The sequence below is a fragment of the Gallinula chloropus genome (assembly GCF_964237585.1).
Source record: "Gallinula chloropus genome assembly, chromosome: 4".
In the NCBI taxonomy this organism is placed as follows: Eukaryota; Metazoa; Chordata; class Aves; order Gruiformes; family Rallidae; genus Gallinula; species Gallinula chloropus.
Window position 1 is genome coordinate 22,682,501 of NC_140088.1, and position 16,580 is coordinate 22,699,080.

The 16,580-nt window shown below is 43.3% G+C and overlaps 1 protein-coding gene across 2 annotated transcripts; it reads left to right on the top strand.

Moving 5' to 3' along the window:
* The first annotated feature begins 2,071 nt into the window (after positions 1-2,071).
* Positions 2,072-15,679, top strand: TNNT3 (troponin T3, fast skeletal type). 2 transcript variants are annotated; one of them, XM_084264238.1, is made up of 10 exons: positions 2,072-2,117; positions 6,033-6,051; positions 6,844-6,889; positions 7,723-7,839; positions 8,148-8,225; positions 8,489-8,602; positions 8,807-8,916; positions 9,750-9,840; positions 10,475-10,515; positions 15,277-15,679. In XM_084264238.1, the coding sequence occupies exons 1-10, from the start codon at positions 2,087-2,089 to the stop codon at positions 15,323-15,325; spliced, it is 696 nt and encodes a 231-aa protein (XP_084120364.1). In that variant the 5' UTR covers positions 2,072-2,086; the 3' UTR covers positions 15,326-15,679. The 2 variants fall into 2 exon arrangements, with proteins under 2 accessions (XP_084120364.1, XP_084120365.1); XM_084264239.1 differs by lacking the exon at positions 10,475-10,515 and adding an exon at positions 12,752-12,792.
* The last annotated feature ends 901 nt before the right edge of the window (positions 15,680-16,580 follow it).

The following is a 16,580-nucleotide window of genomic DNA, read 5'->3' on the forward strand; positions in this document are numbered from 1 at the left end:
GAGTTTCAGATGCAAAGGCAGAGATACAATTAAAGCCTTAGTAACTCTCGCATCGCCACACCTGCTCCAGCAGCTAAAAGCACACGCGTGCTGCTGGACCGCAGGTTACTCTGCACGCTTGTAAAACTCTCTTCTTGGGAATGTTTTCTTTCAAATTTAAGTGCCCACTGTTTATGTATTCGCATGATTTAAATTCTTGCATCAACATTCAAATTCCTTTTATCTTTCATTTCTGTGGCATCTCCTCCTGTCTCCTTCATACCCCACTGTAATTACTCTCCTTTTCCACTCTTATTAATGCTCTATATCTATAACAAGTCTGCAAATGATATTCCTCCAAGCTGGTCTTACCAAAGTTTGAGGTGATCCCTTCCTAAATAACTTATTTCTAATTCTTTTATCTTCCTTTCCTATGTTTTCCCCCTGACACTTCCTACTAAATGAAGCCCCCCCTCCAGGTATGTGATTTAACTTCTAAACTCCCTGGTGTCCGTCTGCCACCACAGTGTGTGTGTGGGAATCAAAGGCAAGGTCACAGGAGACAACATCCCATCTGTTAATGTGGCTTGTAACTGGCGTGACTTTGGGGTTGTTGGTTTTTCAGGTTTATTTTTTTGTTTTTTCTCCTCACTAAAATGTAATTGGCACTAAGTAGGAGTAAACTTAGCTGTTGCATGAAAATTTTACTGCAAACTAGGGGAACAAATATGCTAATGTGAAAGAGTAGCTCAGCAAAATCGTCCTTGTGAAATGGATTAATTTCTGCACTGTGATAGGAGAAGGAATGTATCTTCCTATAGGGAACACTTTGGTTCAAATCTTGGGGCAGGATGTGACCGGTTGGCTGTACACAGGGAATATAAATACTGTGAGATTTTGCAACATTTTTATGTCTGCTTTGCAAAATATTCTGTAGTGTGTGTACAGCTGAAGAGCAAAATCTGCCCCTTGAATCCGCAAGGCTGATCGATTCTTGCTTTGCTAAAAAAAAAAACAACCCACCAGGAGTGAAATGCAGACCTGCACAGACTTTTAATGAACCTTTCCTTTCTACGGAGCAATCCATTCGTAATTCTACACTGCAAATGGATGTGGCAAACAGCAGTAGACTTATACGGACATACCGGTTGTCTTCAAGGAAGAAAATGGTCTTAGCCATAGCTCTAGAAAAGAGAACTAAACTTCTTTGGAAATTAGCTGCACATCGATGATGAGTTACAGCAGGTATTTCAGTAAGTTTCCAAAGCCTGCTGTCTTTATTTCAAATGTCTGCTGTAGAAAAGGACAGGTCTAATAGCGCTTTGAGAGTGCTGACTATGTTCATGTGCATATTTCAAATCAAGGTAAAGCTTGGTACGCTGTGCTGTCAGGTTGTGCTTTATGTCACACGATGCTCAGAAGTTTTTCTTTAAGCACTGCATTATTTCTGTACATCTGCCTGTTTCACCTGACTGAATTCCTTTCCTGCCCTGTGGTTTTCTGTTCACGTGCTATTTCAAATGTAATTAATTTATTTTATCTCAGATTGACTTCTTAACTTTGTGCCTCTCTCCCCTTTCCCTCTCCGCCCTTCCTCCCCTTTGGCTCAAAAGCTCTTTTGGTGTGTGAAATAACAGGTTTCTCGTTCTCATTCTCTTATTTTCCATCGCACCTTGTTCCATGACACTTCACACCTGAAGTTCATGAGCCAGGTACGTGATACGACTTCTGATTTACTCTACTTAGTTGCAACACAAATGTGTGTGCGCGCGCGCGTGTGTAAGAGCGAGCCCCAACAACAGGAGTCTTGGGTTGGTAGAAGAGAACAAAACAAGAGAAACAAATATTAACCACAATGATCACTTGCAGACCTTTTCTCCTTTAATCTCCACGCTTACTACTACTTTAACCTTACAGCACTGTTAACTCCTGACAGCCTCTCCAGATACCTTTTCTCCTTGCCTTAATTCACTAATTCCTTTATTTTTTTTTTCTCCCCTTCATGCATTTCCTGGTCTCTTTCTCAGGCTTCCAAGAGCTTTAAATATTTGTTCTGTTTCTTTGTCTTTCTTTTCCTATTCCGTGTCTTTCTATCACTGCTCGTACCATGACACCGGCAGAGGAAGCCCCTGAAGAAGGTATGTGATGCACCTATGGACTCTCACCCCATTTCTCTTTCAGTGCTGGGGAACCAGTCTTAAAAACACTGACCTTGTTCAAGAGCAAAGTGGGCATGGGAGGGAAGTGGCCTCTCCAGATGGCTTTGGATGAGCATGGAGTGAAGGGGTTTATGTTTGCCCAATTAAATCACCAAAAAGGTGTTTTTTTCTTCTTGTTCAGTTTTCGGAGACTCTGAGGTCCCCGGGTAGCAGGGAGAGAGTGGGGGCGGTTGCTGTTAGGAGAACCACTGGTTGCAGACTGACTGCTGTGCTTCTTCTCTTTTGCTTTTATCCTTCAACCTACAGCTGATGAAGGCGGCGAATACTATGATGGTAGCTCAGTGTTGTCTTAGGACAACACAGTCATCTTTCTAACATCTCACTCTTTTTTTTTTTTCTGCATTTGTTTTTGTTCCTCACTTGATTTTACACCCAGGAACTGGGCCAAAACACCTCTGCCGCAAAGAACTGCTTACTGTGCATATCCAGTCACCCTTGGGAGGTGCGGGGCGGGGAGTCGCTGTTGTGCTGAGAAGCCTGTACCTCCTCATTAGGTTAGAAGATGGTGAAAACCGAGCTCTAGAAGCTTGCTCTGGACTTGGCTGAGTGGTGGCTTGAGCACATGGGTGGGGACAAGACATGTAAAAGGACCAAAACTAAACGTTTGCAGGGTCAGTTTTGCTCTTGTATGAGGGCAAGATGATCTAAGGCCCCCAGGCCAAATTCAAAGCCAGTTTAAATGCACACATAGTCTCTCACGGACTTTTACAGGTCTTTGAAGTAACTTGTTTGCATTCTAACTTCCTCAATCCCTAGAACTCCTGGCCAGCTGTTTCCAAAGACAAAACCCAATGACACATGAAAACACTGCACTGTCTGTGTTTCCTTGTTTTGTTATGGTTTTGTAGAACTGTTTTTTTGTTTGTTTGTTTTAACAAACATCACTTTTCAGGTTTTTTTCTTATTTAGGGAAATACCCCGAGGACCTTTCTGAACCCCTTTTCTTTTTCTCTGTTTCCTTTTATTTTCAATAGCCTATTGATTTTTTATCTCTGTTTTCAAGGACACACTGAGTTAGCGATTGTGCATCTGAGAAGTGGGATTAAGGGAGGGTGTTTAGAGATTTCTGAATGAAGTAAAGAGGGTTCGGATGGATCCACAGAAAAGGAGGGCAGTGTGTGAATATCTCATAGACTGAGCAGGAGAGAGCGAGGTTGTATTATGATGGTATGCACTCTCCCTGTGCTAATCCTTTTGGAAACCAGAAACTCAGAGACTCTCTAATCACCAGGGCAGTGAACTTGGATTTCCAGTGGCTTTTGCCTTCTTTTGGCAGGGTTGCATGTGTGGATTTTGTAACAGCCCCATGGTTCATGGGCAAGATGACCAGAATGTCAGTCAAAATCCACCACAGGAACAGGAATTTGCTATGACAATTCCTCCTTATCAACAAATTTTGGCCCAGTTCCTTGATTTGGTGTATTGAAAGAAGGGGTGTTTCAAAATAAATCATGTCCCTGGGCTGCTTTTGCTGCATATAGTACAGACCATGCTGGGTCATGCACTGCAAAAGACGGATTTATTCCTGTTTGGTTTTAAACAAAGGCTCCTATTTCTCTGATATCCCCTTTTTCTGGTTTTCTGGAGGTACCTTTAAATAGTCTAACTGCAATTTATAGAACAACTAACCTTAATTTTTATTTTTACAGTAGTTTGTTTAAGTTTAAAGTGCTGTTTTGGTGGCAACTGAAAGCAAATTCACAGTGTCATTGACATAGAGGTGTAAATCCTGAAAAGTAAGGTCAACAAACAAAACCAGTCATTTCCTGTCTATTTCCCCCTCCTCAACAACAACAAAAGTTATTAACTGTCAGCTTTAGGATAAATGGGAATGTTTCTGAAAATTATCTGGGTATGTCAGCAGGAAAGGGAACCCTGTGTGAATAACATCACTGGTAGACTGGTTAATCGCAATTACTTTTCTTCTGTCCAGATTAAAAAAACCCCACCCAGATTGATTTAATGAATGTGTTAAGAAGCTCACTGGCTATTTGAAAAGCAAAACAATTGAAAAAAACAATAACTGGAGAAATACAGAAGTACGCTGTTGGCTAATGGTATTGTTCTTTACTCAGTCACATGCTCTGACTTGTATGGCCCTGTGTAGAGCCAGGAGTTGGACTCGATGATTTTTATGGGTCCCTTCCAACTCAGGATGTTCTATGATTCTATGACTTAGGAGCAATCTGGGGCTTTCATTATATGAGTGCTCTAAAGCACTTTTCTAATTATGGTTTATTTTATTAGCATTGCTCTAGCACCTTGAGGCCTAGACTGAGATACGTTTTAGTAGACAATGTTCTTGCAGTAATTAAGAAAAGCCTATCCTCAGAATTTCATTACTGAAATTGGTATGGGAAAGTGTGAGAGAAAGGCAAGGTTGTTTCTGATCTCCCATATCTTTTCTCTTAATTCCCTATAACTGATTTCTGGCCATTCCCTCAATTATTTTATATTCCAATATCCTTGCAACTGATGTCTCCACTAAATATGTCCCAGTACCAGTTTTTCCTCTTACAATACTTTTACTTTCTCCTACTCTGTTCCATTTACTATTCCAAATTCTCTCCACCAGTCCCAAAACAGGATACAAATAGGCATTTGAAAAAATAATACCACAATACCTTTCTGTATCATGATATGGATAGCAGGGCTTGTGCACTCGTTCCTGAGGCAGACTAGTTTTACTTTTCAAAGCTGGTGGTTTTTACCAGATTCAATAGACTGTGAGCTTTCTCCTCCAGTTCTTCCCACTGAAACAACACAGGGAGAACCTTCTACTGTAGTATCCAGCAGCATCCCTGAAAGTTCAAACGTAGCATGTGGTTATGAAAGTCAACCTGGGTCCCTGTGAGACTGGGCCTGAAAAACCCCCCACATAGGTTTAATTTACTTCTGTTTGTGAGAATAACAGTGCTGAACTTACTAGCATTACACTGGAATTAATAACTAAATCTTAAAAAGCATAGCAGGGAGGGGAATTGATCACAAGCACAAATGTTAAGGAAGTAACTCATAAAACAGCAAGTTTCTGAGAGCCAGGGAAAGGTCACTTGCAGGGGAATACTTCTGACTGCCAGAGGGCCCAGGTTGACAGTCTCTGTGATGGTTTAGCCTGCTTTTCAGGCCATTATACCTTTCCTGGAGATGCAAAGATCATTCCTGTTAACACCTGTGGGAATTTTGCATGTACCTCAGCAGAAGAGGTTGCTCACTAAGAGAGGATGTCCTTTTCAAGCTGGGTTTGAGGAGCACTGCACAGTGCAGAGTATCTTCCCCACAGCACCAAGGTATCTCAGGGACCTGGGCCCTAGGCTATCTTGGGAGTCAATGAACCCAGAGAAAATGCATCACGAGGTTTCTTTTCTCCTGGACTCCATGTAAAGGCATTTGATCAAAACTGGAGAAGCCTAATTGTCATTGATATGACTGTGAATTTAGGTTAACTTTAATGAAAGAAATGCTGATTGAAAAATGCAAAATTTTCTCTTACCCTCAACCCCAGCTGTCCTCCTTAGACCTTTGGTCAGGATGGTTTGAGAAAAATAATGTAACATTTACATGAAACCATTGCCTTCCAGATGCTACGTTTGGGACTTTCATACATTCTGACCAATTCTGCTTCAAGGGTAAACTAGACTCACCCCTAGCAAAAGGGGTGTGTGAGTGTGTGCATTTCTTTTGGAGGTGCTTGAGATTAACCAGTTTCTCTGGGATGTTTCCCCTAAGAATAAATTTTCCTTTCCTCCTTTTACTTTAGCAGCTGGCATGATCACTTTCTAACTGTTCTCCCTCTTTTTCCCTTCCTGTTTTGCTCTACGTTTCCAAATACAGAGGAAAAGCCCAGAATAAAGTAAGTATGAGGGGCAGGGAGTTTCAAAACCCTGGGACCATTTCCTGATCTAGTAGCAGCTCTTAGATTGTCTGTTAAGCAAGTGACCACCAGAAGCCTTTATCCAACCTTCCCTCGTGCAACACCCAGCTGTTCCCGCATGCTTTTCCAGGGTGTCTGCTTCTACCAGAGGATGCCTTAGCAGTAGTTACTGGACAGGGTCTTAAGACCAGTTCCTGATAGTCAGAGGACTCGTGTACTGTTCAAGATAAAGTTGTCACATAGTACTCCAAGATATACACAGCTCAACACTAAATCCTTTGTGTGAGCCCATGTCTGGGAAACTACCCATCCATCCAGGGTCACTGACAGTAGGAAGGGTGGCAAACATTGGCTGGGCTGACCTGAGATTAACTAAAGTTTCCTACAGACCCTCTGGCTCTGGGCCCTGGCACCCTCCATTCCCACTCTGCCAGCTGCCCCAAAAGGAGCAGGTGGCACTCTGCCCACAGCCTTGAAGGCCACCATCTTTCTGTGGTAGGGAGTGACCACAGGCTTTGGGAATGAAAATTGTTTTCAGGGGTAAGTCCCGGCCCTGCATGATCTTCTATGAAGGACAATAGTCCTTAGCGTTACTCTTGAGTAGTTTTCCATTCACTTGCTGTTTCACTCCTCTGTATCTCCATCAACATTTCTCGTTGTCAGTGTTGTTACTGAGGGCAGGGCAGGAAGTGCTACGTAAAAAGCTTCCTGCTCTTTAAGATGAAAATAATTTTGATTGTTTGTTTTGGTTTTGTTTTTGACTCTCTGCAGACTAACTGCTCCTAAAATACCAGAGGGTGAGAAAGTAGATTTTGATGTAAGTATTCATGAGACTATGTTTTGTACAGATGTCTGCGAACCCACATAACTCCTCCTGTATTGGATACTGCTGAGGATAAAGTCATGGGCAAAAGCATAGATGCTTTGCTGCCTTTTTTCAGTGAACGACTGAAAGACTGCTCCCTGGAACTCTCTAGATACATTTATTGCTAACGTGACCTAAATAAAATGTTAATTCATGATTTGGTGGGGGTTTTTTTGATCCTTGAATCCTTGAAGCCATTATATGAAGCAAGGAGAAAGGAACTGGTTTAGTGCTCTCAGATCCCCTGTCCCAAATGTTGTAAATGGTTTGAAAGTTGCAGGTTGAAATAAAGCAGGTCCATACTCATCTGTTGCTGAGAAACACTACCTAAAACAACACAATTTTAAAAATAGAGATCCAGATACCTTCCTAGAAAGTTGATAGAAAAATTAAGAAACTCTGGTGCTGAAAATCTCCACAGAAATATCTGCTTTGCCCAGAAATGCAGGAGCATTTTCTAGGTAAGATTCATATCAGAAAGTGAAATCAGTTAAGCATATGCAAAGAGAAGACAGCTAAGCAAAAAAAAAAAAAAAGGGTTAAAATCTGGTGTAGGAGAATGGAAAGTGTAGGTTCTGTTCCATTTTGGGCTCCTGACTGTCACCTGGATGAATGTTTGACTACCTCTGACCTGCACCAACAGCCATTTAAGCTAATCCCATAGATTTGCGTGGATATCTGCACTTTATAGTTTTGTTTCTTTGTGTCAGTAGGGTGCTGGGAACGCCCATGGCATATTCTTAAGGCAATATAGGCTGACTTAATGCATCTTCCTGCTCTTCTAGGACATCCAAAAGAAAAGGCAGAACAAAGACCTGATTGAACTGCAGGCCTTGATTGACAGCCACTTTGAAGCCAGGAGAAAGGAAGAAGAAGAGCTGGTTGCCCTCAAGGAGAGGATTGTGAGTCCTTGTACCACGATTTCCCTGTATTAACTAGACAGAGAAATCCTCTGTAGATGAGGAATTGATTCCAGAGTTTGGCAGAAAGCTGTACAGAAATGACTGGTGAAGTCACCACCAAATGGCTTCTTCCCATATCTGTTCCCTGTCTTCAGCCTCTTGTTCTACATCTGGGAATTCCGCATATTCTAGCAAGGGAGTAGGTAGCTCACCCTCTACAAATCAAAGGTCTTGGTGGTGGGGCATAATACTGGAGGTAGATAAAGTGACAGTAATGAACTCAATGCCTCTCCCACTGCTTCTTGCAGGAGAAGCGCAGAGCTGAAAGAGCAGAGCAACAGAGAATCCGGGCTGAGAAGGAGAAGGAGCGTCAGGCAAGGCTTGCGGTAAGTGTCTTTGCATCTCTCTCCTTGTCTCAACATCAAATTGGAGGTTTCCAGAGACAGAAAAAACCTACAGGTGCTGCCTGTCTCATTCCAGAGAAGAAATGACCACCCCCTTAGAGCAAGAAGCAGAAAACAGGAGTTGCCTAGACTCATCATATCATCATCATATGTGTATATGATCACATTCCCTGCAGTCACACTGGCTGTTAGGGAAGTGGTGAGTGTCCCTACAGTAATTTGCTCCTGTGTGTCACACTCCACAGGAGGAAAAGGCACGCAGAGAGGAAGAAGATGCAAAAAGAAAAGCTGAGGATGATCTTAAGAAGAAGAAGGCTTTGTCCTCCATGGGTGCCACATACAGCAGCTATCTGGCTAAGGTAAAAAGCGTGGATTAGCAGAAGAAATACAGAGCCATTAAACCATGAGGCTGACAGGAAAAAGCCTTTATTACAAGTTGAGCAAACAGCTGCCCTTTGCTTCTTCTGGATCCCTAGCAGCTTGTCATACATGCTCTGTCACTGAAATAATTTCATTCCGCCTGAATGTCTGAAGTCTGACGTTAATTGATGCTCTGAAAATAGGCTGATCAGAAGAGAGGGAAGAAGCAAACAGCTAGAGAGACAAAGAAGAAGGTCCTGGCAGAGAGACGCAAGCCCCTGAACATTGACCACCTTAATGAAGACAAGCTGAGGTAACATGCCTACCCTAACTTACTGAATGCAATCCACTGAAATTCAGTCTTACTGTGCTGGAGTCTTCTCTTGTAAAAAAAATGAAGCAGAGGAGGGGACCTTTCTGAAGTTCATCAGAGGACAATGTTAAGTTGTGCCCTTCCTTGATCTGGTGAATGGAGGTGAAGTGAGGCTATAAGGATTGTTGCTTCAGTAGACATCTAGTCACAGTCCTGCCATAGATCCATTAGCCTCTCCTGCTAATTAGAATAGTCACTTATGGGACTAGGTAAATATGTTAAACCCAGCTCTGTGACTAGTTGAACAAACCTACAGACTGGTATCTGTAGCATTCCTGGGGGTGAGTTGAGCTGCTAAGTTATGAGTATGGGTCTCAATGGAGGCTAGTGAGCTGAGTGCAGAGCAGTCATCAGATGATAATCTGGACTCCACATCTTGGAGTTTACACATGATTGAAAAATAAGGCTGGCTCACCTCAGCCCTGAAACAGATGAGATGGTTACACAATGGCAGCTGCTCTGCTCATATGAGTGGTCTCAGAGTCCTCACTCTTCCTTGTCTGATTCTCCTGGTTTCTTTTCTTTCATTAAAAGTTAGGGGGCAAATTAAATGTGTGGCCACGTGCAAGAGTGCAAGTCTAAAAGGGTTTTGGGTGAGAAGGTGAGAAAAACATGACCTTGGGTGGTTTTCAAAAGATGGAAAGGGTTTGCAGGAAGATGTATGAACTGCATTAGGTAAGATGTTAAAAGCCTCATTACTAGTGATGTGAAAACAGTAGAAAACATATGATGTGATGTGTTTCTCCCATCTTCCTTTCCCAATAAACACACAGGGACAAAGCTAAGGAGCTGTGGGACTGGCTATACCAGCTGGAGACTGAAAAGTATGACTTTACAGAGCAGATCAAGAGGAAAAAATATGAGGTGAGTTGAGAAGACATTTTGCTAATGGCACTGGGTCCAAGAAGTAAAAATCTCTGTGACTCTTCAGGCAAAAGACATGTGGTGACATCATTTGGGTCTCTGATGCCCTCTTGCAGTACTTAAGCAGCAAGACACTTGGAAGTCCATTCCCCTAACATACACACTTGAACTGAATTTTGCATTCTAGGCTGAAATTGAGTAGTCCACTCTCGAGGTTTTCAGTGCCCCATGGAACGGCAATCCCAGCAGCAAATGGACTCTCCACCCTCTGCCCAAACATGTCATTCATTCTTGTTTATCTATAGGTAACTGTGGCCCGGAAAATCAGTCACTTGATTCACTTGTGTCCACTGTAAAGTAATATTTTTAAAGTCATCTTTGATTTCACACTTGAACGTTGTAAGTTTTATTCCCATCCCAGACAGATTCCCTATGGGCTGAGCATGGTAACAGAGAGTGGACATGTTTCCCTCTCAGCCAGAGCACAGGGCTGTACTCAACTACATCAGGTTTCACTGATTGAGAAATCCTACTGGATCTCTCTCCATCTCACTCTCCATTTAATTCCCAATCACACAAACACATGCTGACAGGGAATGAGCAACACCAATGTAACTATCTCAATCTCTCTTAGATTTTAACAATGCGTTGCAGGCTGCAGGAGCTTTCCAAGTTGTAAGTACAATGAAATTGCCTGTGTAACAGCAGCAGCAGCAAAGGCTAGCAAATGCATGAGCCTGCCGCATGGTCAGAGGCCAGGTGCTAGACAGAAACTGGCACCTGGCTCCAAGTGCAGAGAGAAAATAGAAAACTGGATCTTGTGTCTCTCCCTTCATTTCCTTTTTCTCTCCCCTTTCATTCCTTGAAAAGAGATGAAGTGGTAATTTAGGAAAAGAGCTGGGATGTGGCTGAAGGACAGAGCATGCAACCCACTCAGAACATTTCTAAAATAATTCCCTGTCCAACCTCTGGTATTATGTGCACGGGTGAGTCACCCTGAAGCACCTGGGGTACATGCAGAAGCTTAGAGATGCAGGCATAATACCCAGGACTTCACAGAAACGAATGATACGGGGTTAGGAAAGATTCTCCACCTTGTGGCCACATGCTTATTCAGACACAAAATACTGGAGAAGGCCAGCTTAAGGGTAACTGGTCAATTGCGTGTAGAACAAAAGGAATTAAGGCAGTTCCAGAGGAGACGTACATGCCACAGTAATTAAACCTCTGCATAAACAAAGAGATGGCTGCTGATGAAAAGCAAGGAGAGGAAGTGCAAAGAATGAGCAAAATTGAAGGGAAATGCATGGCTGAGATAGGAGAAGAAAAGTGGAAGAAAAAAGGGAAGGTGATAGCAGGGAAAAAAGTGAGGAGAAAGGTAAGTGAAAACAGCAAAGGGGAATGAAGGAGACACAAGCAAGGATGCAGGGAGAGACAAAGGAAAGAACTGGGGGACACAGAAGTTGAGCTGTTCTTTAGCTCGAGTGTCTGCTCTGATGCTTCATTGGAGAGTGAGTGTTGTAGTCACTATCACAAGGTTACAGTGAAGGTAAGTGTTAAGGTCTTGGGTCAAACTGAAGACAGACGGTTCTCCTCCACACTTGGTAAAAATACTTGGTTGCAAAAATTAATCTAAACCACTGCTGTAGACATTAAAACTTCCATGAGTAAGTACAAAAGTAGCTGATTTGCTGATCTTTCCTTCCTTGTGTTGTCCTGTTCCCGTTAATGTTTCAGTTTCTTATTTCTTTTCTGTTTGTCATGGAAAGACACGAGCCAGAAAACACTTGTTGTTGGGACAACCTGAATGTATGATTTCTTTTCTCTTGTTTCGCATGTGGGGAATATCAAGTGTCACTTTAAATATTCAAATGTTGGGTTCTTGGACCTGTAGAACCCACAAACTTTGCATTGCACCAAAAGCAGAAGCAAAGCATATCTCTCAGCGAGTACATTTTTTCAACCCAGGAAATTTAGGCAGAACCTTGACTCAGTTACGAATAAGAAGGTGAAGGGACTCTATCACATCCTAGTTCCTGTGAGCTTTTCCAGTACCTGAGCTGGAAGAGTACTAAGATTTCAGTAGTGATTCCAGGGCTATGGGCCAGGACTGAGGCGCTAAGTCAGGCCATAAGGTGCTCATCCTGCGCAAGGTAGGTGTTTTCTTTCCCATGCACCAGATTGAAATACGAGGTTTACCAGTGGCTAAAGAAATAGATGTTCTGTCTTGTAGGACAGACTCACTAGTGGCTTGTAGTCATCAACAGAGCTCCAACTCCAACTTTTTGCTCCGTGGTTGCTCAAGTTCTCAAATATTTTCTTCTTTGGCCCCTTTAAAAGTTGTCTTCTCTAATGAGTGTCTGGGAAAGTGGTGGCAACTGTAAACTCCTCACCTCCTGCTCTCCCAACCAACAAAGGTGTTACAGCAGAACTGCGATCCATCTTCCATTCTTGAGATCCCCATCCAAAGTCCACCAAAGCCTTTTGAGCTTATACACTCCTGAATGTGTAGGAATAGGGGAAGAGTGAAAAGGTGAGGCTGACACATACAGGTGGATAGGGCAATGCAAGAGCTTTCCAACTGGCCAGGGTGACATTCATTGCAGTGCACCTGCCTGCAGTTTGACACGTGAGTTCACAGGAAATTAACTGGTATACATAAGAACTCTTCCAATAAAGGCTATAAAATTCTAGCTCTTCTTTCCCTTGACATATGAAATTGGCTTGCAGATTTATTGCCAAGGAGCAACTTTTCTCTCCTTTAAGCAAGGCTGAGCTTCTGTTTCAAAGGAAGTATTAATTCCTACCATTGGCACTTACTTCCAGCACTTCAGCAGGTAAAACTTCCCTCTCTATGAGGGAACAAGGTTTTGTTATCTCTAAAAACTGTGGTCATATATGTTGTTTGCAGATTGTCACCCTCAGGAACCGGATTGATCAGGCTCAGAAGCAGTAAGTACCTATATCCCCTTCCTAGCTCCTGGCTTGGGGATATCTTCTCAGTGTTCAAACTAGTCGCTTCAGACTCAACACCAACATTTTCTTGTTGCAATGAAATGAGGCTAGAGATGGAAGGGCAACTCCCATCCTGCCTCACATTGAGAAAATGAAGGGGAAACTGAAGTGAACATAACAGCTAACAAGAAACAAATCACATTTCTTCACACCATGTCTGCGAAATTTCCATCTGCTTATTGCTAAGGTTTTCAAACACCTGACTGAGGTGCTTTGAATACTTGAGGGAATACAACCCTTGTTTATGGAGGGTAAACAAGTGGTTGCTAAGATTATAAGGAATGGTGTGTAACATGACTAACATCATGGGATTATTGTCGTGAATTCTTTTCACTCTTCATCTCTCTCATACCTTTCCCCACAAGACTTCTATTTCATTAGATTTTTGACTCATGCCTTAAGCCATTCTAACTTATGAGAGACCAGGCCTAGCCTGGCGACTAGGGATGTAGAAAGCTAACAGATACAGAGAAGGAACTGCAGGGAAGCAAGAGAGGAGAGCTCTGCAGTGGTGAGATTTGATCTTCACTGTGCTTCTGTATCTTCTTGGCAAAGTCATGCCAGGAATGAAATGGTGGTCTTTGGTGATGTCTTTGAATGACAGCAGGGAACAGACACTGCCTTCCCACTTCCCCAAGCCACCCTGCTTTATCAGATGAATGTACATTTGGGGGCTCAGTTGTCTGTAGATGCCAAACAAAAGGCTTGACCTTCCCATGGTATTTTCTGTACAGAGCTGTAGGCTGATAAAGCTGAGCAGAATGTACAGCTGCAGAAGGATGCCATGGTTTGTCTGGGTGTAGCTGCACTTCTGAGACTCACTACCACACCACCCACAACAGGCAGTACCATTACGGCATGTTTATCCCCCCAAAAGACATGATACTCTCTCAGGACATAATTTGAAAAGGTTGCACTGAGAAGCCCACAGCTCATGAGATTTCTGTGTACTTAAATTCCTATCCATGCTAGACTGTGTCATTCCAAAGCAACGTCTGCTAACGTGTTATACAAAGATCAAGTGATCCTTTCGCTTCAGACTTTATTAAGTCTCCTTAAGCACACTCTAAAGGTTAGGCATAACATCAAACATCACAGGCACTTACAGAGATAAAAGGACTCTGCCTTCGTTTGAGGAGCTATGCAGTTCCTATGCTGGGGTTTGAACCTGCGGAGAGGCTGGTAAAAGGGACAATGAGATGAATTTAAGATAAGCAGAAAATGCTCTGTGCTCTCTCATATAAAAGGTCAATTTTTTGAATAGACCAAGTCTAACTTGGTCAAAAGGTAAAGTATCCACTATGTGTATGTCTGTGTCACTGTCCTTCCATAAACATGGCTAGTGCTCTTGAACCGATCCATGGGGCAGCACCTCAAGAATATTCCTGGATGTGTCATCTACATTTTTTTCTGCTCCCTGGAGGAAACAGTGGTTCTGAAGAAGGCCTCTCTGTTGATAGCGAGGCCCCATCACATTGTGCTTGGCCCCCAAACCCACGCTCTGCCATGTCAAAGAGCTGCCCCCAGTTTGCATGTGCTTTGGTTCAAGAAGCAGCCTCATCATCGCGTGTGTGAGATGGAAAGGTTTGGTGATGTGCCAAGCCCCCAAAGCCAAGGTGCTGCCTATAGGAGCCAGTGCAGAATCTAACCTGACTAACTTCATGCCTGGCACCTCTCTGACTCCAGGCATGCCTGCTTCTCATTCAGAAGGTAAGTGGCTTGCATGTAGGATTACCCTTCTGTGTGCACGAAGATACTGTTTGGAGAGCGTTTGCCTCAGGTGCTTTGTGTGGGGAGTGCAGCTGAACTGCTCACACACACACCCCACCAGCAAGATGGGGATACTGGTATGAGGGGAGGCCTAAAGAGTTCTTTGGACTGTTTTGGAGGCTCTTGCTCCCATGATAATAAGGCAAAAGCAACTTTGTCTTTGCTAGAGCAAGGCAATTTTTAGTTGTACTTAAATTATTGCTCAGCTTTTTGCCTCCACTACTAGATGACTAGAGCATCTGGGGGATATGAACAGAGCTCCCTGATAATGAGGAAATTTTCTCTAGAAACAGTTCTAAATCCTAAAATCCAGATCATACCAGACTTGAACTCAGGAAACATCAAGTCAATGGATGGTTAGGCCTGTCATTTAGTTTTGACTTATCAGTCAAAACTGTCCTGATAATGCAGGAATCTGGAAGGCTCCACGTCTTTCAGGCATGCCAATCCTGGCCTTTCACTAAGAGCCTGGGGAGCAATCTTCTTCCACAATATCAACTGTTCTTCTCAGGATGTGCAATATGGCAGGTGTGCCCAAACATGTGAGAAATGGAGCAGCTTGATCCTAATCTGAGTCTGAAATGTGCAGTGGTCACAGAGCCCCACCTCCTTCATCATGCTGACATGTTCTTCTTTCTTTTTGTATTGTAGCAGCAAGAAGGCAGGAGCCAAGGGCAAGGTTGGCGGGCGCTGGAAGTAATGAACCAGGCAGGATGGCCCTCAGCAGTGTGCCAAAACTCTGCTGGTCTCCTCTTTCCTCCTTCACCCATCACTTGTGCTCCTACACCTCAATGATTACAAAAATTGCAACGTCAGCCTGGTTTGGCTATTGCTGCTGCTTTTCTTTTTCTTCCTGGAGGGGTCTGGCAGCTTCTTCAGTCCAAAGGAAACAGGTTCCCTGTGAAACCGTGGTGACTCCTTGCTGGCATCTTCAATTCCCGCTGAGCATGTCCTTTATCCTCCTGATACCAGCCCTGTGCTCTCCTGTAGATTGCTGTGTACAAATCTCTGGATTTTGTAAATAAAAGCGCGACCAGTACCTACTCCAATGACAGCTCTCTGGAATGGTGTTTCATACTTTATTTAATAACATCCCATTTTGCAAAGATTCAGGAATTGGTCCAAATCCCCCGTTAATATTATTTATTCAGCTCCACACCTGGGAATGAGACTCAGTGTCAGCAACAAAGCCCTTTTTACAGCCGCCGTACAGACAGATAGCAAAAGCTGACCCTGTTCTGGGGCAACTCATAATCTGCATGCCAAATGTAATTGAAATTGACTTGAAGGTTTAAGTGAGGAAGGGAATCAAAGAATTAGGAGTAAAGGAAAAACCCACAGAAGCAGCAGCTCTCAGCACACGGTATTTCTTAAATGCAGACAAGTGACAGTACAATATAGAGACCGATTCACTCAAATATTACGTTAAGATGTTTATTGAGGCAATTACCCTACATATAGTATTGTCAGGTGTGAATTGGTTGGTTAATTGAGTGTAGATGTCAAAACACAAATGGCTGTTACTAAATTTGGAATGTGAGCTGTTCTGTAAGACCTGTTGGCTTTGTCAACCCTTGAAATGCCCTGTTGGTGGTAAGCCCACCAGTGTCGGTGTTCTCCCCCATAATTCCAAACTTGTGGCTGCTGCTTCTGCCTATGTTCACACTGTGGCTCTCTGTCAGCCCATCCTACAGTATCACAGATTTGTAAGAGTGGTTTAGGTGGGAAGAGACCTTCACAAGTCATCTTGTCTAACCCCCCTGCCATAGGCAGGGACATCTTTTGCTAGATCGGGTTGCCCAAAGCCCCATCCAACCTGGCCTTGACCTCTGCCAGTGTGATGGGGTATCCACAGCTTCTCTGGGCAAACTGGTGCAGTGTCCCACCACCCTTACTGTACAAAGTTTCTTCTTTATGTCCAATCTAAACCTACCCTCTCAAAGGTAAACACCTCT

Excerpts from the sequence above, each read along its gene's own strand:
- TNNT3 (XM_084264238.1), top strand. The coding sequence starts at position 2,087 with ATGACACCGGCAGAGGAAGCCCCTGAAGAAG. Across the intron at positions 6,890-7,722 it reads GTGAGAAAGTAGATTTTGAT|GACATCCAAAAGAAAAGGCA; the intron begins GTAAGTATTCAT and ends CTGCTCTTCTAG. Across the intron at positions 10,516-15,276 it reads CTGCAGGAGCTTTCCAAGTT|CAGCAAGAAGGCAGGAGCCA; the intron begins GTAAGTACAATG and ends TTTGTATTGTAG.